General features: G+C 27.4%; 2 protein-coding genes and 1 long non-coding RNA gene across 10 annotated transcripts in view; 2 read left to right on the top strand and 1 right to left on the bottom strand.

Moving 5' to 3' along the window:
• Window positions 1-6: 6 nt before the first annotated feature.
• Window positions 7-3,770, top strand: LOC123268820 (histone-lysine N-methyltransferase trithorax-like). Its single transcript, XM_044734199.1, has 3 exons — window positions 7-1,168; window positions 1,246-1,392; window positions 1,487-3,770. Exons 1-3 carry the CDS (start codon window positions 563-565, stop codon window positions 1,658-1,660), a joined length of 927 nt encoding a protein of 308 aa, XP_044590134.1. The 5' UTR covers window positions 7-562; the 3' UTR covers window positions 1,661-3,770.
• A 4,825-nt stretch (window positions 3,771-8,595) lies between these two features.
• The window catches only part of LOC123269889, a 30,464-nt gene continuing 12,695 nt past the window's right edge, over window positions 8,596-26,364 (top strand). For 3 of the 8 annotated variants that reach the window (XM_044735776.1, XM_044735778.1, XM_044735779.1), the window contains exon 1: window positions 16,597-16,755. The gene's annotated coding sequence lies outside the window, so the exon portion shown is untranslated. Of the gene's footprint in view, window positions 8,727-16,594; window positions 16,756-26,364 lie in introns of those variants that run through there. The other 5 variants (XM_044735777.1, XM_044735775.1, XM_044735772.1 and 2 more) reach the window with 4 other exon arrangements.
• Window positions 14,211-15,516, bottom strand: LOC123269890. Its single transcript, XR_006510495.1, has 3 exons — window positions 15,425-15,516; window positions 14,487-15,045; window positions 14,211-14,397 (listed from the first exon to the last, which is right to left on the bottom strand). It is a non-coding gene; the product is annotated as an uncharacterized LOC123269890 (long non-coding RNA).

The following is a 26,364-nucleotide window of genomic DNA, read 5'->3' as shown; positions in this document are numbered from 1 at the left end:
ACCAAAATTAATCGTTGATAATAAAAAAGAGATTGGAGAAATAAATCAAGTTGATAGTAGTGATAAAAAAGATCAATTACAAAATGCATCGTTGAAAATAGTATTACAGAAACAGTTACAGGATGGTTCGTATAAAATAACGAATAATGTCAAAACAACAAAAACTCCGTTGACAACAACAACAATAACATCAACATCAACAACGTCAACAACAACAACAACATCAACAACTGCTACAGCTGCTGTGACTAAAAAAAGTTTACCAAAAATTACATCTGTTGAAATATTACCCACTAAACAAAACCCTCACATTGGGTCATTGCAGTTATTGCCGATTAAAAAATTTACTTTGAAAGCGAATAAAGTCGAAGAAATTCCACGAATTATACTTGATAATAACACAATCAAGGATTCAGTGACAAGCTTATCAAAGCCAAAAATAACGACTGCTGTAAAAACATCTAGACTTTTATCTAAATCGAAAGTTACTTCAAAAGTTGACCCGCTAAATAATGTCAATAATAATAATAATATTAATAACAACAACAATAATATTAATAATATGAGTAATGTAAATGCTCCGAAGAAAAATGAACCAAAATTAATGTACGAAATAAAGTCACAAGATGGATTTACGCATACAGCGTCATCAATGTCTGAAGTTTGGGATTCAGTCTTTCAAGCGGTTCAAGCTGCGCGAAAAACGCACAACTTACCTCCACTTACTCACAATCCATTGACGGAAAATCTAGGGTTGGACAATAATGCAACGGTGTACCTAGTTGAACAATTGGCTGGTGTTAATAGATGTACCAAGTACAAACCCAGGTATCATAATTTAAAACCACCAAAATCATTTGACAGTGATATTGTGTCGGGATCCGAGTACGGATCTGCACGCGCTGAGCCGTTTAAGGAACGCAAGGTTCATGATATGTTCAGCTGGCTCGCGTCACGACATCGCCAGCAGCCGAAAATTCTAGCAGTCTCGGAGATGGATGTCAGACGAGCAGCAAGTACCAATTTACCAATGGCTATGAGATTCAGAATGCTCAAAGAAACTTCGAAAGAATCTGTAGGTGTTTACCATTCTCATATTCATGGCCGAGGATTGTTTTGCTTGAGAGATATTGAAGCTGGAGAAATGGTTATCGAGTACGCCGGCGAGGTACGTTATTTTTATTTTTTTATAATTAATATTTGCTAATAAATTTATTTAATTATTTATTTATTTATTTATTTAAGGTGATACGCGCTTCGTTGACTGACAAACGAGAAAAATATTATGACAGTAAACATATAGGATGTTATATGTTTAAAATAGATGATCATTTAGTGGTTGACGCAACAATGAAAGGAAATGCCGCGAGATTTATAAACCATTCTTGTGAGGTAAATGACTTTAATTTATTTTGAAATATTATTAATTGATAAAATTAATGATAATTAAATATTTAAAAAATTTTGTTTGATTTAATATTAACAGCCCAACTGTTACTCAAAAGTCGTGGATATTCTTGGTAAGAAACACATATTAATATTCGCCTTGCGACGTATTACTCAAGGAGAAGAGTTGACATACGACTACAAATTTCCATTTGAAGATATTAAGATACCATGTACTTGTGGCTCACGAAAGTGTCGTAAATACCTCAATTGAAATAATCGTTAAGTAAATAATTAAAGAAAGAAGGAAAGAAAAAAAAATAATACTTAACGTAATATCAAACTAAGTCTCGTATCGAGCAATACCGAGCAATTTAAGATAGTTTAAATATTATTATTTACATAGGCAACTATGATTCGTCCTACTAAAATAGTAACTTAGTTACTTCATTTATAGATCGCAGCTTTTATTTTAATATTAATTATTTTACAATCAAGTATACATAATTATAATTATTACAACGATATTAAATTTTCATTTATAAATTTTAAATACGTATTAGATTTTAAATAATTATAATTATAAGCATAATAATTGCTTTCTTATGCTCTCGACGTTATATTCGCCATTGCGAGATAAATAATTAATGTATTTTGTATTATTATTATTATTATTATTATTATTATTATTATTATTATTATTATTATTACTATTATTACTACAACTGCCTATATAGCATTACATACTCGGGCTTTTTTAACGAATTCATTTATATAAATATATATCTATGATTTATTAATAATCCGGTTAATGCTTTACGATTAATAAATGAATCACGATAGTGCTACACTGCATTCGTGATAGTTTTTTATATATATATATATATATTAACATGACATGTTTAGTATTTTTTTTTAGTTCACTGACTAAAATATCTATAGTACCCAACGCAGTCGATGATCCCATTAATTGTTGGGATGATAAATCGTATCTATTACTTTTAGACTTCCGATAATTATTAAATAAAAATGATTTTGATCTTTTTAATATTATTATTATTAATGAACGTTAATTTAAACAACATTGCATAGTTTCAGAGACTAAGTGTACAGTGTATTTTATTATTAATATACTTTTGTATGTTTTATTATGCCTACTATTAGGTCGAGCTAATAGAATATCTTTGTAAAATATGTAATAACTTTTTTTTTTTAATTTAGATTATCCTTTTTTTTAGTAGCGAGTTATATAAAGAAAATGAGAATAAAAGAGAAAATATGTGAAAGAGATGAATGGAAAAATATAAAGGCAGTAGAAAAAAAAATTCACAAGCTACTTTGGCAGACATTGATTAAGAATAGTGTGAAACAATAATAAACTCAATCAGATTAATAAAGAAAAAATTGGGAGGAAGCAATATTCGCCTTTCTCATATAAATAGAATATATTTATATATTACTCATTAAATTTGCAATATAGTTGACGAATAAAAAAAATCTATTGTGGAGAATAATCAAGTGCGAAGTAAAGTGGGCATTTTAATACTTTTTTTTGCTTGTATAACAAATCATTGATTTTTTACTATTTAAAAGTATTAAGCATTATTGTGCTTCCACTTTAATCATATATTGTGTTGTATTAAAACTTTTTATTTAACCGTAAATCATGTGCTTTTTTTAATTAACGTCAATTAAAGTTTAAAGTTCATAGAGAAACAGATTTATTAAAAAGATCTATACATATATAAATAAATTTGAATCCGTTCCTTCAATTGTAATAATATTATTATTGAATTAATTTTATTTATTAAAATAATACTAATGATAATAAATACAATTGAGACATAAATGTTTCGCTGTACAATAATTTTCCATCGGGAAATAAATTGCAATCGCGATTTGCCTTAAATTCGTAGTTAAGTCTACGCTTTAACACGGTGATGATAGATTTTAGGAATAATAGTAAACGTGAATATAGCTTGATCAATTTTTAAATTATCGTATTAAATTTTTTTTCTCATACGATAATGATATTTATGATGGTAATTATAAATAATAATATAGATAATGATAATAATGATATGTAATTACTGTATTGAGAATAAATAATGTAATATCTTGATGATAATAATGATCAATATCTGCCGAGGTAGACGTCCCTTCAATTTATTGGTGCTCTATGGACACCGTTAAGTGCACTTTTCATTAATAAAAAAATGAAATAAAAAATAGAAAATGGTAAAAAAAAAAAAAAATGAAAAATATTATTAAAAAGGCCTAGAATTAATTGAGTTGTGAATTTACATCGGGTGTTTATAAATAACACTAATTGAAAGAAAGAAAGAGTGTAAAAACAAATAATAAATTAATGAATTGTGAAAAAATTATTAAGAAAATAAAATCTATTGATTATAAAAATATTTAAGTAAAAAAGAAAATTTAAGTTAATTTAATTAAAAATAATATAAGAGACAAATGATGGCAGGAACATTATTAGCACACGCAATAAAAAATAATAAGAAAATAAAATGTCGAAGAGCACTTAAATTTTTAATCGGCCTGGTTTGGTACAAAATATGTGTGGTAAAGAGATGTAAAATGTCGTAGATCAGTTAATGAAAAGAAAAACAAAATAAAAAAAAAAGTACTACGATAACAAAATGATAAAAAATAAAATAATGGAAACTTGTTCTGGTCACGAGAAATTGCCATTTGTTTTTTTTTCTAGGTTTTTTTTTTTTTTTTTTTTTTAATTTAATTTAATTTTATTATTTTTAGTTATAATTATTTGTAGACAAGTTAAATTTTTTATGAAAGAACTAATATTAATATAAATTAAATAACTATATAATTAAATTAAAATGATAAATCATGTAAAATATGGAGTGAAAAAAAATGATCGAATATAAAAAATGGAAGATAATAATTTACGAAATATAATAGCAATGTTAGATATTTTATTGATATTTATTAATTATAAAGTAATTTAAATTGATAAATTAGTTTTAGAAAAAAAATTAACGAAGAGAGATATTAATTAAAATAATGCATAATTTAATTAAGGAAATGCAAAATAATTTTTTTCATTTATTATGCAGAATAAGCGTCCGAAATGTCATATATGATTAATTATTATATTATATATAAGCTTATATCTGTTAGATGTCATTTTTATGTATTTAAAACATTTGTGCAGTGATTTTTAAATTTAACTTTAATTAATTTTTTTTTATTTTTTATATTTTTCGAACATGCAAAAATATACAAAACAAATATTTTATACTTTTGTCATTCTATTTTGAACTATTTATGTCAATATATTGATTGATTAAAGTTAAATTGAATGCATACATAAATAATTACTGCTTGTTCCACTGGTTTAAAAACTAAATAGTTGCAGTACTCCGGTTATAGTTAATGTTGCTTAATTAATTGATTAAAACAGTAAAACAACAACAAAAATAGTGCATTTTTATAAGCTCAACTCAAAATGATTTTATTGGTTTGTAATTATTTATAATTAGAGTGCATAGTTTATAAAAGAGTCTAGTATTATAAAAAAAAAATTTTTTTTTAGATTGTTTTTCTTTATTAATTTAAAAAATTTAAATTACATAGTAGTTTTTAAAAAAATGGTAAATATGTTAAAACAGAGGCATAAAATCACTGCTGAGTCACTTGTGTAACTTGAGCACGTTTAGCACCAATTTAGTTTTTATCAAAACTAGATAAGCATTAAATAAAATAAAATGTGTGAATTATATAAATACATAAAGAATAAAAAAAAAAAAGGATAAGGATAAAATAAAAAAATTTATAATTTTAAGGTTTATCAGGAATTAAAAATTATTAATAGCCAACTAATTATTAATATTTTTATTGTAATGAACTGTGAAATTTTTTAATATAATATAAAGCGTTTGAATATTTAAGAGAAGAAATTAAAAAAAAAAGAAAAATATTAAAAATAAGATAAATTATTTAAAAAATTGGAAATTGAAAGATTGAAAAAGAAAAAAAAATTGAAATTGTCTGTGATTATCAGTCATAATAATCTTTAGCTCCACATATTTTTTAGATGATATTTTTTAGGAGATTACAAAATTTATAATGTACCCATATTAATTATTATTACTACTAACTATTATTATTACTTACTAACATGTAATTATTGGATCAAATATATACTATGAACAATTATATATGAGTGACAACTTTGTGAAATGATAAATTTTTTTTATTAAAAAAATTTTCAACTGTGAATGTGAGAGTGAATTATTTAATAAATAAATTTTAAAATTAAAAAAAAGTTGTGAACTATTTACAATATTAAATTTTTTAATGGCCGAGACTGTTGCTAAAATGGACAGATATGTATAAAAAGCAACTAATAACGAAACTTCGAAAGATTAATTTACGAATAGTTGTAATTGTTAATTCCACAATTTTTTTTTCTTTTAATTAATAATTTCTTTGTAATTATGTAAATTAATCTTACATCAGAAGGTATTAATACACAGGCATATTAGCAAACGGCATTTGTAATTGAACAAATAAAAATCTTATAAAATAATAAAAACCCATTAAATATATCCATAAACAAAATATAACAGTGATAACAAATCTGAGGGAAGAAGTTATTGTAACAAAAAGTCGACGTTTCTTTGCGTGCATACTATCATTATAAATCCATTGCTAACTTACCACAGAGTAATTATTTCTAATACATTAACTTTTATTGTAATTAAACGAATTTACACAATTAATAACTCGTCAATGTTGAAATAAATATTTTTTGCTTAAAAAAAAAAAAAAATTTATCAAATCAAAATTAAACTTTAAAAAGCTGATAACATATTTTTTATTTTTAAAATAAAAATTTATAAATCTCATCAATTAAAATAAGCGCTAATTAAAATAACAGAGTATAATTAGAAAAAAAAAAAAAAAAACTTGCTTTGAGCGATAAACTGGCGTTAATACTTCAAATAATCATTGGTGTTTTAACAGTAATTAGTTTGAATACAATAATCTTATCACTGCTTTATGACTCCCTTTGTTCCCACAAACAAGACAAGTAGAAATAAATAGTACTAGCAAATATGTATAGAAATAGTGATAATGATAATAAATATAATAGTAATGTCGCAATTGATTGTATAGGTGCTACTGGTTGCATTATACATATGGTGTAATAATAAAAAACGATGGAAGAAAAAAGCTATGTACATAACAAGCACGTGTTGTTTGTTCATACATTAAATAATAATTAATGTACTATACTATACTATTTCATTGTACATATTTTCTCATTGCGCTTAAATTTCCACGGTCAACCGGCTAATTAGGTTATCAACTATTTTTATTCTTATCAACAAATTATTGAATCGCAAAACTATATACTTAAAAGTATGAAACAAAAACAATTGATTCGAAGAAAAAATTAGTAAACGTTAGCTATGACTATTCCGCTAGTAAGAATTAAAATAAGTATACACTAGCTCAGCATGACGACTACGATTAGATTCAATTACTATAATTGTACAATGGATTATTTATAATATATAATTATCAGTTTTATAAATAATACCTGTGATAATTAATATTAAATATCGCGAGTGTATTATTATTGCTATTTATATTTATTTACGTTTAATTATTATCAAGTCTCCTCAATTTTAGTGCGTAAATATATTTACATATAAATAACACGGTAATAATTTACGCAAATGTGTCTTGCGTGGAAATACCCATCATATGATTACGCGAGACTGACCAGTCAATCAGACTGCCGATAAATAAAGTGCAATGAGCTTTCGTATTAACAATTATTATTTGTTATAGTAAAAACAATAATATATTATTAATAATAAACGAATGGGAGTGATGATTTTTAAACATTTAATATGAGTCATTGTGTGTACGCCACGATGAGTACATTCAATTTAAAGTTCATATTTAACATAATTATTATTTATTTCCTAGAAAAAATATATTTGTGTCTTGGAGAAATGAGTTACTCATCTGTAAATGGTCGGTAAAATTTAATTAATACTATTTTTAATCTTATATTATATATTATTCTATGAATTAAGGTAATAAGAGAAGATAAATATGATGATATTCAATTAATGAATTAACAATGAGTAGTAATAATTCATGCAATCAATTCCGGCTCCTCTAGTTATATTGACTGAAATAATTTATCAAAATTTAGTCTCTTCATTATTTTTAATGCACAATTAATCATTATCACAGCAAGGCAGTATTGAGTTTATTTTTAATTTGTCATAATTACTTGATGGCGTTGTAAAATTATGATTCTCTGATTATTTGTAAGTACCATTGAAAAAAATAGTAATTTTAATTTTTACTTTAATTGTTGATAATTATCGTATATCAATACGCTAAATAATTCTTCCAATGTTTGAATTTCTTAAATAGATTTTTCTGGAAAAAAAAAATTATTGCTATTATTTATAAACATTTAGTTTATAAAAAAGGTGTAATTCCATGGAAAATCTGAAAACTGATAAATATTTAGTTTAAAATTATTTCTATCATGATTAAAAAATTAAGATAATTTTTTATCAAGTAAATCTTACAATTTAATAAAGAAAATAATAATTTGCTAATTAAAAAAGAATTATTTAAACGCTGAGAATAAAATATATGAAATAAATAGTCAAGGCCATGAATTATAATTGGGATAGGTCGTACATTGTAATCAGCGGTGTATCGTAATATATCTACAACTACGTACAGTACATAGTATAGTATACCACAGGTATGGGTAAGAAAAAAATTGGGGGAATAATCTTCGAATAAAAAATAAAATAAAAAACTTTCATAGCGTACGAACGTGCGTTAGTATTTACGATGGCGGAATGAGTTGCGCATCGGTACGTTTCCGTAAATGGCGTTTAGTTCTCGCGTCTCATCTAAGCGCTCTTTCATACATACCACCGATAAAATACACCTAAAAAAATGAACAACAATATATTGATAAATTAAAAGTAAATTATTTAATAAATTGTCTATAAAAATACTCATTGTCACTTTAACAATGAGTCGTTTATACCATACCGTACATAACCAATATTTATCTAAAAAGTAATTACTGTTTTTTTTCTTAAACGTCATAATTACATGTATAACCAACGTTTGAAGAAGTAATATCTATTTACGGTGTCGAGTACCCAGGAATTAAAAACTATTGTAAAACTAAGTGTTAAAAAGTTTAAGGAATTAACGCGGGTGATTATTATCAGTGATGTGACGGTGGATACAGCAAAAGAAAATCCTTGTGACGACAGCCGACACCAGCGCCACGTGTTTCGGTACGTCAAAAAATAATATTCTTAGTCTCTCACTCTCACTCTTCAGTTAAGCCCGTACAGTCATACTACAAGTAAAGTAAAGATATAATACAGAAAATCGTCGTAGTCGGTACCAGTACTACATATAATATTTAAATACTACACAGGATTATATGTATATATATTTAGAAACGCCTGCGCCTTTGTGTAAAGAGTACCCACATTATTATACATCATTACGTATACATTGTACGCTTTTAACACAATACTTGTACATATAAATGTATGAAAAAAAGATTTTATATTACTGCAGGTATAAAAATCCCGGAACGAATTTAAATTTTCAATTTATACAAGCTGTATAAATACATACTTGCATACATGTTTGTAAATTGGCATACTTGTTACGGGTGCCAAAAATTAATATTTACTTGTCGACTGTATTTTATGATACCTAAAATAGAAGACATTTAATAAATGAATTATTTTTCATTAATTAAAGTTATACATTGATATAATTAACTGAGATATAATGTGGGTAAAAAAAAATTTTTATAATCTTTATTGACACATTGTTAAATATATTTATAAAGTCATAAAAATTATTAGACGTCTGCTGTTTTTAGTATTATTATATTTTTTTAATTTTAATACATTGTTTTTTAGGTTACGTTAATTATTGGAGTACCTGAGAATACTTAAAAGAATCGCGATTTATATACATTTACATATACATATATTTTATGTAAAGATATTACAGTGAATGATTGCAGTCCACGCTTGTCGTCGCGTGCCTACTGCCTAGCAACCGCGTTCGCGTTCACGTTCATTCAATTACTTCTTCTTGCACTTTAATATACTTTTCATATAAAAGGTTTATATACTAATAGTCTCTATATAATATACATTGTAGATATATTTATTTACTCAAAGTGATGATATGATGAATTACTAATTAAACAATAATTTTACATTGATGATGATATAATTATCGATGCAGAGAAATGATACAAGCACGACGTGTCATTGACACCTGATTATCCATACTTGAATGGTATGTGAATCGGATAAAATAAAAACCTGTTTGACATAACATATATACACTTATGAAGTCGTCGTTTTGGATAAATATTTTATTTTTAGCTTGTACGATGCAGTCAAGTAAAAAAACGCTGGAATTTCTATGTTACTCGAGACTATCAACAAAAAAAAATTGTTCTTCAATACCCTCAAGATTTTTAACAGTAATTTTATCTGTGATGTATAAGTCTATTGCCGTAAGAGTAGAAATATAATAGAATCGTAAAGATGTTAGTAATAATTTATAATTACGAGAATAGTTATAGTTATAACAATTAATTTCATAATCATAAGATTGGATGAATAGTAAACATAAAATAAATGCACTGAGTAGATAATACACACAAGAGTGCATGAAATATCTTGATTATTTTTTTATGGTGAAACAAAAGAACTTTCGCTGCACACACGGGTCACTGGACGACGTGTGTAGGATATAAGTACATTGAAATATCATCAACACTAGTCACTACTCCATATAAATTTTATTTGTATACTTGTATTATTATGTTAATAATGTATGTATGGATACAGAGTATGGGTGTATATTTTGTACAAGTGTAATGAAGTTACTCAGGTTGTAATCCCTCAAATTCAGGACCGTAACGATTTATTCAGTATAATATTATATGTAATAAAGTAGTTTAACCGCATCGTATGTATGTCTAATTATAAAATATTATCATTTATAATTTACCTTTATATGTTTAATGTCTATGTACGTATGTATGTGTTTATAATAATTCGATATTATTTTATAATACATATTATCTGTAGTAGACTGCTGGAGACTCATTTTATCGACTTAACTGTCAAGTGACACTGTACTTGTATATTATCTCAATAATATCAAGTTCTATATGATGATGATGATGATGATGATGATGCATTTGCATATACTATTTAGTAACTTAAATATAAATGAATTAAAAATAATACAATAAATTCAATATAAATGAAATTTATAAAATGCGGATGAGAGCAAATACGAAATTAATGAAACTAATTATTGGGGTCATGAGAAGGCGGAGGGATTACGCAGAAAGAGGATAGAAAGAGAGAAATAAAATGCTAATAGGCTGAAGCTTTTTCCCTCGGTGAATACTTGTCGCTGTCGCACATGCCAGTTGCTCCGATCCTGATAAAATTTGTTGCTAACCGCGCACTGGCTTACTCTTTTAATTGTCTCCAAATAAAATGTTTTATTTAATTTTTCAAATTAACTTTTTAATTTTTTTGCTCACTTAAATTGTATACAAAAAATTTTAAAAATACTTAAAATAATTGTTGTTTTCAAAAATATAATTGAAAAAAAAAAAAAAATTCTAAAAGTCATAAAAAAATATTTATTTTTGTCATAAATAGTTAATGGTTTTGTATTTACTTGCCACTGAAATAGTGCTTCGATTTAATCATTAATTAGTTAATGATTATTTAGTAATTAATATCATGAAGTTAATTGAGAGCACTATCAACTGATGGTAGATAGAAAAATAATTTAAAGGCACGAATTCCTGGATAAAAGTAACATTAATTAAATTACGTAGCCAATAACTTATTTTATTTTTCAAATATTTTATCTAATGTAGATTTGATGATTAAAAAAAAATAAAATTAAAAAAAATACTTTTTTATAGCTCATCGCGTATTGTACTTAAAAATAGTAAATTTGTACTTAGAAATTCGAGACAATTGTCTCGTCAAAAGTAATCAATAATTTTATAAATATAATATGTACTATTGGTTTCATTAATTTTTATTTTTAATTGCTGTATTATGAGCATTGATATTTGCCGATTTTTTTATAATTATTATTATTATTATAGCATAAAACTTTTAAGTTAAATCTAACGATATATAAATTCACTTCAGTCATTCTTAATACCTTTTGCACTTAGCATTATTAAACATGACTTAATAATGTGATTTACGGTTTATGTATGTCCATATGAACTATGATATATCCATCGATCATTATATATGATCAAGTTCAATGATCTACTACCCTATGCTTGCCGTAAGATGGACTATATCTATCAGCCAAGTATTCCCGAGATTTCATTACAAATAATAAATATAAATTTTTATTTAAATATTATTTAATCCATTGTTGAATTCGCTCGTACATTTAAACGATTTATAAATAATTTGATAGACTGGAATAGTAATTAACCGATTTCTCAAATAATTTATCTATCCTTGATTACTTAATGACCGTCTGGAAAATATTACAATATTAAAATTTAATAATGTGTATTTTAGTCTCTTAAATGGGTCAGTTATTATTTAATAAACCAATTAAAACTATTCTGTAAAAAAAAAAAAAAAAAAAAAAAAAAACAAATATAATACAGTCGAACTGATAAATTAATTATTCTACAATTAAAATTTCAAATGTATAACTGTTACGTTTTATTTAAAGTTTGTGTATAATTAAATTTCGCAAACAACTTTTCATAGTAAAAGTAATAGTAACAGTTATAGTAATTAACAAAAGTATGTGACAAATGACAAATAATTAATTACAATATTTATTAAGTACATAATTATTATAAACAGTTGCGTGACAATAAATAGAAATTTAAGTAAAACTTGAATTTTCTTTTAAAAATAAGTGAATTTACATTTTTAATTCGAAAATAGAAACTTATTCGTCGGGTATTGGAATATTAAATTAAAGAGATTTATTAACCGAAATGTCGATAATAGTTTACTGAGAGTACTCGTTAAATAGAAAATATCTGTATGGTTAAATACAGAGACGTATTTAAATGAAAAAGGACATTATATTTTATAATAAATATTCAATAAGATATTTTGATAGTTGATTTATCAAAATGACAGCTTATCTTTATTTATTTTATTTAATATTTATTCATTTTTATTCAACATTAAATCATCATACATATAGATAGATATATACTCTCACAAACTATGTATTTATATAATAGTTATTATATACGGACATTATTCACAATTCCCAGTTGGTAAATTTTATTAAATATTTATTTATATTTATATTTTCTTATACAATCATTACGATAAATGTTCATAATCCACATATTATAAATGTATCAGTGTGTGTATATTGATGAGTATGTACTATGTGTTTAGCGTTTATTCTTATAATGCCGACTATGACGACCAACGAGGTCTTTTAATCGATCGATTTGATAAATTTCAAACGTCAAATGTTATTTAAATCGTTGAGTGTCTGCGCATGATAAAAATGAAAATTATCACTTGACATATGCAGATTTTATTCAATTATCAATTTTATAAACATGATTATTAAATCATATCTTTTAATTTTTAATCATTAATTTTTTTTTAAATTATTGAGAAATTAATTTAAATTCAATTTCAATATCATTTTTTTCGAGTTGTTAATAAAAAAAATCCAATTTAAAGTTTCGCTTGAGTTGTTTCAATAAAAAGTTAATTTTAGCAAAATTTTTTTTTAATATTAAAATTTAAATAATAATTCTAAAATAAAAAAACTATACTTATACAATTAAACATTGAAATTACTGTAGGGCGGAAAAGAACGAGTCAACCCTTCGTCAATTTAAAGTTTAAAAATACTCCTAACCATTTACTGTCAACTTTTTTTCTAGACATGTGTTCTAAGTTTAAACACGCATGTATTAATGTGTCATAAGCGCTTATTAAAATCCTTTCTCAATAAAAATTCATGTTAATTTTAATACCAATATTGATTATTTAAATTCTATCTTTTATTCAGAGTTTCATTATCTCTATATTGGTGGTCATTATTCACATGATATTAAATTAAGTTACTTTGCATGTGCGATTCTCAATTTTTTTATGAGTAAATTGTTCAATAGTCATGATTGAAGCTAATTTTACTCTACTAAACATCAGAAATTATAAAATTCCAACTTTTATAAATTAAATTAATCATTTCTACCAAAAAAATACGTTCAATAGAATCAGCCTGCAGAGTATTTTAAAAGTTTTTTATATGAAATTTCACTGTCACAAAAATTAAAATTTCATCAATTTAAATAATGAATAACTTTACGAAGACTTAAATGACAGTATGTAAAAGAAATATACTTATAATTATTTTTTAATATTTACATAAATAAATTAAATGTCAAAAGAAGAAAATTAAAAATTTTTAACATGTGCTTTATTTAAAAAATTCAAACAATTGTAGAACATCTGTGACTTAATATAATTAAATATAAGATAATTGCATTTCTTTAGTAACTTTTTTTTGCCTGTAAATGTTAACGTCTTTTAAATCAGTTAACAGTATTTTTTTTATACTTCTTTTTTATTGGAATATTTATTATTTTATTTAATATAAAATGTTTCGAATTGACGCAAAACAAAACTTATTTTTTAGCTTGATAAGAAAACTCTTTTAAAAAAAAGAAAAGTATCTATTTAATAAAAACTACCGTAAATATAAAGATTATTTAATTATTTTAATTAACAACGCTCGGCAATGAGAGTTTATTAAATAAACTCATAATTAGAGAATGTTGTCGTCATTAATAGACACACAGTGTTCGCGAAAGCTCTTGACAAAGTAAGAATTTCGCCCTCGGCAATCGGGTGTTTCTTCCATCCTAACAATCGTCTAATAAATAATAAATTTATGAAAATTTCATTACTAGGTATAGTAAATAACAATTAAAAACAAATTAATACTAAAAATAACATACTTACCAAAGAATTATCTTTTTAAAAAATTTCTTTTTTATTTATAATTTATTTATTTATAAACTATAAAGAAGAAAAAATAAATTATCGAATGGCTGCGATTTTCAGTATCATGGAGCGAAAGCTAATTTTTTAAAAAAAAGCACCTAAACAAAAAATTTCTTAATGAGATAAAAAAAAAACAAATAAATCAATAGCAATTAGAAGGAGCGTGACGAGTCGATTGGACACACAGCACAATGCAATCTTTCATCCCCTTTTGGCATACAAGTCACACAAGATGAACCTCAAGTGCCCAGTGCACATTACTATAAGCATGAATGGCGCTGTTATCCAACTGATGCCGCGACAACCAACTCCGGAGCCCTTCATTCATTTTTACTTATGCAAAGAAACCCGTCATTACTCAATCCACCCTTCAGCATCCCCAGGCAGTACACATTTACCTCCACTATATACACCAGCACCTAGAAAAACTACCCGACTTTCTATTTCTCAATAAATTTATGCGTCACAATATTTCCATTAAATTCCATCCAAGTTATTCATACATTGAATAACAAACCTAAAAAATAACATTCCATAAACATACTTCATTTTACAGAACATAGAATCGTGAAAATTATTTTAAGTTACGGCTCTGGAATTTAGTATAATTCAATGATACAAAAAATAGCAAACTTCTGATTAATTTTTTTTAATTATTTAAAATAAATAAAATTTAATATTTAAAAAATAAAAACTTGCATAAAAAATTTTAAAGAATTTTTTTTTAAACTCCAAAATTGTCAGATGTCTGACTATTTTCAATTTCTTATATTTATTCTTCAGTGTTGATAAAAACTTAAAATTTCCGAAACAAACTCTCGAATCAAAACCTTTAAAAAATAAAAAATATTAATGAACATAAAAAAAAATAAGTTTTATAAAAATATTTAAAATACCTGTCACAAAAAAAGGCGCGCGTTTATTTTTTATCAAAATGGCGGGCGCTCTGGCAGAGTGTTACGTTACTGAACTGTACAGTTCGTTCGGTTGGTTCCTTGGTTTGGTTAGCTATGCTTTAGATAACTTCCACACTTGCCTGCCTGGCTTCCATTCCCAGTCTGTTGTGTGTTAGTTGTTGAGTATCCGCGTTCGCTCGAGAGTGTCGCGTATGGTCGCGTAGGTGCCTTCATGGTCGTGTCGTGTTGAGTTTACTACAGTGATACTCATGCATACTACATACTACAGTCTACAGTCATCAACCAACCAAGTAATACTACTTACACACAACGTACTACAGAATAGTGCTGCAGATAGTAATAAAGTAAAAAAGTAATACCATATTACTATTATATATAACTGAGCTAAAAAAACTCATCAGTAGTATCAAAGTACCAGCACAACGAACTTGAGTGATATCTCAGCTGATCTTGCTGTATTACCAGTCATAGTAGCTCAACCAGATCATTATTATCAACTTCATCATCATCATCATCAGCATCGTCTTCATCAATAATACATGATGAATAATCAGCTCAGCAGTGATGTAAAACCAGAAATATATTTATAATAAACGTAACTATTATTTTATTGTAATTATAGTTATAACCGGTATCAATATCATCAGTATCTATTTAAATGAAATTTCATTGCAGATAAAAAGCAACAATATAACCAAGTGTGTAACATTGACCAGTGTGTGCTGTATAGTAAAGTGTATCGAGGTGCATTCGTAGCCGGTTTTCCCGTGTAGTGCCTGTCAGTGAGGATGTGCGCGGGCGTGTATCACATACTCCTTTATCATTTCACTGGTATTGGTAATCCACACTCATTTATTCCTGTGTAAAAATATACATACACGAATGTTACTGTCTTTTTTTACTTATTTATACTCCATCTCTCTCAGTGTTGTATGTACATTAAATTTTTATTGCTCGTTTCACAGTAAAGAACATTTAAAAGTATGTAAAAATATTATTTTTATTAATTTTTATTCAAATAATAAGTGTAAGCAACAAGCTTGTGCATTGTGTATTTCATGTGTCAATTTATGTACGTAAATGTTTTAGAATTATTGATACTCCGGAGGAAAAGTGAAGTGCTGAAGAAATATAAAAAATATATACATATATAAATAAAAAGTTTTAAAAGAAGACGAGAACGAAGAAGAAGAAGTAAGAAGGAAGGAAGTGATGGTGCGCGTGTGGAATTAAAAACATGTGGCTTGAAAAGATGTCAATAATTCGGTGGTACGTCGTCGTAGTCATCGGAGACTCGCGGCTTGTGCACGGTAAATCTATATATCTATATTTAATACTCACATTAATGTATGTCCATATGCATATGTATATATGTACTCTCGGCACGACGAGTGTGCCGCCACGTCCGCCTGGTGCCCCCGAAGTAACACAGAGGTGTTAGTCAATTATATATATATACATAATATGTACGGAAGGATGAATGTGTACGTGAATCGAACGAGTGAGAAGAAACATAGATATACAGAGAATGATCCGTAGATGTTAGATGCCAAGAATCTACTTTATCCTAAACCAGCAGCTTAATTCCTCTTTTAAACCCATATACACATACCAAGTGTATCATTACTACAACTTTATTTTATTATATCTTATTCTTATTCCCATACTTAATACTCTTTGGATTTAATTTATATACGCTAGTCTTCTTTCATTTCTTCTTAATATTTTTTTCTGTCTCATATTTTTTTCTCATATTTTAAAAAATAAATAAATATTTTTTTTTTTTTTATTATTTGCATTAGGTAGTGTAGAACATGAGGAACGAAAGACCACCCTATGAAATTCTCGTGCGTGTCATCACCGATGCCTGTCTTGGTGCATGTTTATTTACTTATGGAGTGTTGGTAGTATAGACCAGCATAGTAAAGACGACGAACGACGACACCAAGACCTAAACCGAGACCAAGAATAAGAATAAGAATAAAAGAGTTTATACATGTATGTAATATATATACATATAGAGTAAAGAAGTAAAGAAGAGTTCAGGCAGCCCGTTCTCTTGGTGCTTGCTCTCTCATTTGGTTGACTGCCTACGCGCGTGCGCTTTGTGCTCTGTAGTGTGTGACGTACATATGTGAAGATAAATATATGTATATGTACAACGTTATAGTTACCAATGTATTTATTCTCAACTCCTTATATTTATGTATGTGTTGCGCGGTGTATGGACCGTGAAGCCAGATAGTACGAGAGAGCGAGTAGACCGAGTAAGTAAGATAAACGTATGCGCGTGCGTACACACAAGTATAAGTATATTTACTTATACTTGTACTCGTCTGGTCTCTCTCTCTCTCTCTCTCTCTCTCTCTCTCTCTCTCTCTCTCTCTCTCTTACTCTCCATCTCTCTTACTCTCCATCTCTATCTCATACTTTTTTCTTCAATACACACATATATAGGTATACAAACCTTGTGCCTTGTATATTACTACACATATTGTACGATCATACGTCTTTGTTTAACTGCAAGTACTCTGTAGTTGGGCTCTGTCGGTCGCGAGCACGAGAGGCTCGTGGCTGCCGCGCGTGTACGGCCTCTACTGCTGTCCACCCTGTACGGCTGCTCACCACCTCCAAACATTTATGTATGTACACAGCACATTTACATCGAGAAATGTATGCTCATGCATGAAGACTATGTACCTAGTAAAGTAGACATGTAATGCAAAGAGGAGTTGTAATGCTAGGAGGAGAGCAAGGAAGAAACACCAAAGAACCGTCTAAGCATCCTATATATGTAAGGTAAAAGCCCCAATATATGATCATGTACCAGTATATGATCATCTATTGGGGCTTTTACCTTATAACAAGTTATATATTATCTTCGTCGTAGTCGTCGTCGTCGTCATGTAGTCTATTTATAATACACATAATATGTCCGCCGTACGCAAATTTTACTTTCTTATTCTATAACACACTAAACTTAAATTTACCCGACTCGACTTAGACTGCTACTGTTGTGTCCCCATGTGCATATACTTATTACACCCTTTTGTCTATATAATTTAACTTTACCATCTCATCTACCCAGTACTTATGCTGGTAGCCTTCCTTATCTTTTAAACGTCACCCTCGCATTTACTTTCGTGATTTAACTTCAATCTCAATATCTCATCCCTCATGCTCATATGTTTCATACATATATATACTAATGCATAAAACCTTATGAATTCCCTTTACCCTCGCCTACTCATTCACTCGCAACAACTTTTCTTCGTCATCCATATAATAGCATTCTATATTCGTAACGAGTAGTGCGTACACACTACACCCTCGTACACGTCATTTGTGATCTTATATACTTATATATAAGATACACCATGTACACATATGATATCCATATCTGCAGTGATGTGTATGCGCGCGTTATTTTCCCTCTCTCGATACAAAGTAATATACATATATATATATATATATATAATACTATACACGGTACCGAGTCTCAACCGCGATGCGAGTTCACTCTCCTCCCTTTCTCTTTCCTCTCTATACACTTATTTCATACCGTCACAACGTTCTTTCTCTGTCATCTCTTTACTTAAACTCTCTTCGGCTTCCTCCTTTATCAAGCCAACCTCCTCCACACTCTCCGCTTTTATACTCCTCAACCCAACTTATTTCTTCTCTCTCTATACAACTAACATATACATACACCATACTCCATACTACAGTGAACTATCTAGCAGCTATATCGTTCTCCATCCTCCAGCACTAGCAGTGCGACTCTCTTTCTGTTTAGTCCGTATTTCGTATATATATAAATATATATTGGTGTGTTACGTTATATTAACACGCGCCTGGAGGCCAGGAATTTTCTCACAATGGATGGACTGTGTTGGTGTACATGTAGTAGGGACCGACGCCAAGTGCGACGGACCATAGCACCGGGGAGTAGTAGGACCACAACACTATACCGCATCACCACCGCGGCTATCTCTTCTCTTCTATCCTTAACGATACATATTATTATTATTATTGTTATTGTTATTGTTATTATTATTATAACTAATATTTTTATTTTCATTATAATTTTAATATATATAATATAATGAGGGTAATACCAAGCCGCATCGTTTTCAATAAGTACTCAACTACCTATTTTATTACTATATACTTCTAATATTAGTCGACATTAAATATTATGTTGATATGTACTGATAGTATTTTTTAATTACAGACGAATAGGCGACCGGTTATATATGTTGAATTGATAACTTTTTATTTTTGTTTTAATTCACTGCATGGATTGTACTTAAGACGACGGTGACTCAACCGCGTACATTAGTACCAAGAGCGCTCTTACATTAGTAGTATACCAGTAAAGTGTATAAATACATACATACATGCATTCATATACACATATGTATGTATTATATTCTTCGTCGATGTAAAGTAACACAACTTCTATTCTTTTTTATTTAACAGAATCGTAGAATAGATGGTTTAAGTTGTGTGCACTCAACTAGACGTTATATGACGCGATTATTTGGCTTTTAGCGCTATCTTTGTCTGATGAAACGACTTGATTTATATTTTACACTTAATGTTACATTTATGTGTGGGTAATGTACAATTAAACCACTTAGATTCGTTCTCAAATAATTATACATAGATTTATATAATTCTTTTTAAATATTATATTATATTTTACTTTATTTTATTGTTGTCATTATATTTAATATATATATTTTTGTAATCTCGCTCGCGGTTAATCTCGCAATAATTAAACTCAACTACAATATCGTCTTTATCACACTTAGTAACATGATCAAAATGTAATTTTGTAGACACAGACATGCTAATCGATTGATAATAATATAATATATAATATATATGTGTATGTATGAATAAGAAAATGTAACAGTATATTAATGAGAGTGAAAATAAATGTAATCCACGTTTGTTTTTTTTTCTTAATTGAAAAAGAAGTTTATCTGACCTTGAGTGTTTTTTTTTTTTTTTTTTACTTTATATCTGTTTAGAATACTGATCGTGATTAAACAGATGAATAATAATATATATCTTTTTTATTATTCTATTGTATAAACTACTAGTATTTTTTCATTCTGACACGAGTTATCTACAATAATAATAATAATTATAATAATTAAAAAAAAAAAAAAAAAGCGATAAAATCAAAATCAGATGCCGGATTATTTGTTTTAAATTATTATCTTTTTTAGTGATTAATTTTTATTTAATTTATTAATCATTATTATTTTATTTTTATCCATTGATAATATTAACCAGTGTAATTTAAAGCTGGTTAGGCTTATTATTAACGCCAACTGTCTAAAAGCCTAGTACTAGCTCCATTATTTTTTTATTTTATTCTAAGCTTCTCGCCGATATATGACCAAGTCTCTAGTTATATATTCACTTTCATTCGCATATGTGTTACGTTAAATTAGTTTGCACTCCCTCATATTCACTTATACTTATAAAGAACATACAGAATATGTAGAGACACTGCATGCTTGTCACCGCATTTTCTGGCTAAGCTCTTTTATTTCATTTTGTATGCACTAAAAATATAACATATTTTTCTTTGTGTCAATCGGTTAGTATTATGAATTAAATGCTTACTCCAACACAACTTTATTTTGCAACCATTTAATCATAACTCTGCTCAAATTTAACCTCTAATTCATCTTAAATTTTAACTCTAAATATTATTCCACTTTTTAAGTATTTTATTACCTTAAAAATGAAGAAACGTGAGATATAATGAGTTATGCTTAAATAATCTCCGCCAATTTATAAAAAATTTAAAAAATACTTTCTTAATCAAAATATCCGGGGAAAAATTTTCTAAAGAACAAAAAAATTTACACTATTTTTTAAGTCTTGAAAGATTTAAATAAATAATTTTACAAGTTTCCATCCATTCAGTATACAAATAACTTATAAAACACTCCATATGTTTATTTATTCAAATAATAGAGCGCATCAAAGTTGCGCCATGAGTTCAAGATCATTGAAAAGCATTGAGTGATTTTTAAGATGAAAAATATTTCAAAAACTCATATAAGACTTGGAAAAATAAACTTTTTTTTTTTTTATTATCTTCAGAATCGTGCAAAATAAAGTTCTTTTTAATATCACTCGTGTTCGCGTTACCGTTACCGTTTATTTATTATTAATACTTTATCGCTAAAACTGGCAGCGCGATAAACAGTCATATTTTATATTTTTCTACACACTACAAGTAAAACTAGTGGCGCTATTTTATAAAAATAAAAAAAAAAAAACTGGTAATGTAAAATTTTTTTAAATTTTCAAATGTAACGCAAATTAAAGTTTTTTTTCTTATTTATTAATCAAACTTTTAAAAATTTTATCTTAAGTCCGTATGATAAAGATTATACTGAAATCAACAGAGATCTTACAATTTTTTAGATTTCCACATCTAAATTATGATGAAAAAAATTCCCCATGTAGAAATTAAAAAAATAAGGGTGAATTTTGATATATATATTTTTTTTATAATAATTGATTTTTTATCAAAATTTCAACAATGTTCAGATGTCAAAACACAATACTTCCAGCTATTAACTAGAATAGAAGAGCTGATCGATTTCTTCTCCCTTTAAAATCCATGAACACATAGATTCACATAATAACATATTATATGTCTATGTATACGTCATCAGGGATTTTTTTATTTTTACGCTGCAACACACGCAATGTAGTCCACGTATTTATGGGGCGCATCGATTCACGGCTGGCGTAACAAGTCTGCCCATTGATTAGTGTCAAAGACATTCAGGGTCTCTATTGTCACTTAACATATTCATAATATCACACTTTTTCTTTCTTTTTTTATTATCATCTGCATGAGAGATTTTTTATTCTCGGCTATGTCTATCACTATGAATAATAAAGTATATATAATATAAGCGAGAGCTCTCACATTATTGACTAACCTTTGATAGACTATTTAGCTAGGCTGTTTAATTCAAGTGCGATAGTGTTGATATAACTAAATATCAAGATTATATTTAAATATTAACTAAATGCCTGTAAATAAAATCTTTTCCGTTTAAACTCATCTAATTATGTTTGAGATTTGCTGGTTGATAAGTATTTGTTGTTATTGTATATACTTGTCTTCGTTATCTTATCACTTTAAATACTCAATAATTTGACTGCTTGTGTTAAAACTTTATCGAGTATCGATGGTTAATATCATCACTGTTAGATTAAAAGGATCACGTAGTCAGTTGGGGTGAGTTAAGCCCACCGGAGTCACGTAGTTCTTGAAATAAACATTAATTATTTTTTTATTTTTATTTATACACGATATACTAAATCAGTAGACAGTTTTGGATCTATATATTTGACTTAATGATAAAAAATCATCATATTTACAAGTCAAAGTTACCCTAATTGACTGTAATTAGTTAGGAACAACATTTATTGACGTTTTGACTGTTGTTATCTCTTCTAATGTCTGAAGATATAATAAGTAAACATGTACAGAACCTAAACAAAACTTACTTTAAAAAATAAAGTGTTTCCTTTGTTTGGAATAAAAGATTTTGATATTTCTTCACCACAGAAATATATTCATCACAAAAAATATAACAATTTATGTAGATGCTATTACCATTTGAATAAAAGTCAGGTATTGGCGATAGGTAGAAGTCACTATTCTTAGAAGATGCGGGTTCGATCCTTGGCGCCAGTCGAAGATTTAAAAAATAAAATTATCATTTTACTGAATAAAGTTGTATATTTGTCAACAAAAAGATTTGTTTGTGGTAAAAAGTTTAAAATAACTTTTAAAACTTTGTTTGTACGGATATTTCTAAAACTTTTGATGTTTTACTTAAATTTTTTATTAAAGTAACTCAATTTAATTATCCAAATAATTAATTATAAAGTTTAAACGTAATTTATAATTGTTATGGCATTTTGTGATTTTGTATTTAAAATAACACGCGAAAAATTTTTAATTTTACTTGGTCCCGGGTTCGAATCTTGGCGTCATTAAAAAATGAAAAAAAAAATATATATATCCACTTCTTTTTCCAATAAAAAAAGTTGTATTCATTTTGATGAATCTATTATTCATTCTTTGATATATTTAAATATAATGTTCCTTTGGGTCAAATCAGTGCATAATTGAAGCTTTTTATTGAATTACTTGTGATTCTTCTAATTGAATCTTGATTAATAAAATGTGAACATGATGTCGAATTAAATGCCAATCATTTAAAGTAGATTAATTGTTTCACCTACATTTAAATTCATCGAATTTAAATCTGTGACAATTAACTTGAATAATTTGTTAACTAATCCTGTCATCTATTTTTACGATCGACAAAAGTTTTAAAAAAAAATTCTGTCAAAGACATAGATACATAGATCTAACAATTCTGTGTAGCTAGCCATCTCATGGACGTTATTTTAAACCAATCAATAAAATTCAAGCTTTAATGTTGCATACATTCTTTTCTTTTGACATTTTACAAAGCATCTAAAAATATCTATTGAAAGATTAATAAAAGTATTATTTATTATTACAAGTTACAATATAGTATGCACAGTCTGCAAGTTAAAAAAAAATCTTACATATTTTAAATAATGTAATATTAATTACCATTTTTTTTTTCTTTTTTAATTTTATTCTCTACGCTTTTTTTGGGTAATGAAAAAGGGTGGCGTCAAGAGATGGCGTCGGGTAATAAAAGAATCCTTGAGAATTTGTCCTCTTGGCCCAGTACATTCAGAAAATAAAAGACTAGACCATACAGAATGAGTTTTTGAGCAAAGCAGGTGCACTGGGGGATATTCGTCGTATTCCTTCAAACAATTCCTCTCATTTTCCTCGCGGTATCTTTTCTTTTCTTTTATTATTCTTCGTCTTAACCTTCTTCTTTCTCATTTTTTTATTCTTATTCTATTTATACTCGTACTCTAGGTACATAAACATAATACTACTACTAGACTCCTTCCTATTGGTAGTGTATAGTAGTAAATTCTACTCTTGCTTACACCACTATAACTAGTAGTAGTGTATAGTAGTATAATATCCCAGTATCTCTTCCGAGTACGGCGACCTGTTCTCAAAAAATAAGTGGTGTACCCTCGAAAATCTTTACCCTCTTTTCATTCTCTCTATCCTCACTTATTCTTATTTTTTCGTTATTCTCATTCTTTTCCAGTCCCCTACCCTAGTCTTGCCTTTATTTTTTAAAAATTCATTTTTTTCCAGGCACTCGAAAATGTCCGGCCGATGATTTATGCGCCACCGACACACAAATTTACTCGCGTAACCATATTCTATCTGGATGTAAAACTATCCACAGTCGGGCTATTGTGGAGGTAACAAAAATTTAAAAGACACTGCGGGATATATATTGAGAGAAGGAGGACCCACGATAAAGGGAAAATTTTATTATTCGTACGGAGCAATATACACCCTATTGATGACGGGCAATACGGCTCTTGAGTTTCCTAGCGCACAGGTATCGGTTACAAGTTGTTAAGATACCTTTGCCAAAGAAAAGGGCGACACCCCCTGGGGCTTTTACGGCAATGCAGGTGTATCTTCTTTTACTATATCACTTCATTCATTCTCTTCTTGACAGTCTTCCTCTTATTTTACTTTTTTTTTCGGCACTACAACTATACTTACACTCACTTTTTACCATTAAATCTCAAACATCGTTATTGTTACTAAGATATAAATGTAAATACATATATAAATATAAATATAAATACCTTTTGATGTAAATAAAATGTATATTTCTTCTTATCGTTTGTAAGACTTTGGTATTCAGTGTCTAAGATGAAAGGAGTTGAAAAGTCGGGAATTATTTATTTTTTTAGCAGTATTTTACTTTTTTAAATTCGCAAGAAATTTAGTATTATATTTATTTCGCTATACTCTCAGGTATCGGTTACAAGTTGTTAAGAGTCCCTTTACTTCGACATGGATGAATTCTCTCAGGTGTACTCTAAGGTATCAGTACACAGTATTATTCTTCTTTTTCTCTTTTTACCTTACGTTTTCAGTTTACTCCTGACCCTTGCTGGTTTTTTATTTTTTTTTTTATTTTGTTTTTTCTCATCATTCGCACACAAAGCGCAGGCAAAAATACCGCGGAAAGTTTGTTTATTTTTTAAAAATTGTGTATCAACTTTCCCAGCTTTCATTTCAATCTAAAGCATTTAATTAAAATTTTTTTACCATTCCGTGTGTAAATAAAAAATTGGTAAAATATTTTTTTTTTATATATTAAAATAACTGAATTTATAGTGCTATAGTAAGCGTTTAATGAGATATTGAAAAATTGCCTACAAAACTCTCATAGAAAATTTTCCAAGCATTGATCAAATCGATTTATTAAAAAATTGAAATATTTTGAAATAAAATTTTTTTTTCTCTTGAAAATTATAAAATTTATTTCAGAGATAAACTATTACTAAAAAATGATTAAATCGCTTTGAAATTTTAACTGCTTTTATCTGAAATTAATACATACATAAAATTTTCATTTTAAAAAATAATTATTATTGACAAAAGTAACCTTCTGTGCTTTAATTTGACAATACTCGTAATATTGTTTTCTTAACTTCTAAAAAAGTTTAAAAAAGAATTATCTCTCCACATTGCGGACAGAAGTAAACACAAAGAAACTTCAATGTTTTTTACTTAAAGAAAATTTATTTTCTCTTCAGCATGCCCATTTTGCCCTCCTCCTTGTTTTTATTCTCTTCCTAGAAGAAAAAAAAAAAAAACGTCATTAAATATCTTTTATTGACGAATAATTTTTTGACTTGAATTTGTTAATCCTGAGATGGTCCTCTGAATGACTGAGACAAAACTAAAACGTCTACCTGTGTGTCAGTCT

This window comes from Cotesia glomerata, linkage group LG7 (genome assembly GCF_020080835.1).
Source record: "Cotesia glomerata isolate CgM1 linkage group LG7, MPM_Cglom_v2.3, whole genome shotgun sequence".
NCBI classification, from domain to species: domain Eukaryota; kingdom Metazoa; phylum Arthropoda; class Insecta; order Hymenoptera; family Braconidae; genus Cotesia; species Cotesia glomerata.
The sequence above is the reverse complement of the archived record's forward strand: the minus strand, read 5'-3'. Positions and strand labels throughout refer to the sequence as shown.

Excerpts from the sequence above, each read along its gene's own strand:
- LOC123268820 (XM_044734199.1), top strand. The coding sequence starts at position 563 with ATGAGTAATGTAAATGCTCCGAAGAAAAATGAACCAAAATTAATGTAC. Across the intron at positions 1,169-1,245 it reads TTATCGAGTACGCCGGCGAG|GTGATACGCGCTTCGTTGAC; the intron begins GTACGTTATTTT and ends TATTTATTTAAG. Across the intron at positions 1,393-1,486 it reads TTATAAACCATTCTTGTGAG|CCCAACTGTTACTCAAAAGT; the intron begins GTAAATGACTTT and ends TAATATTAACAG.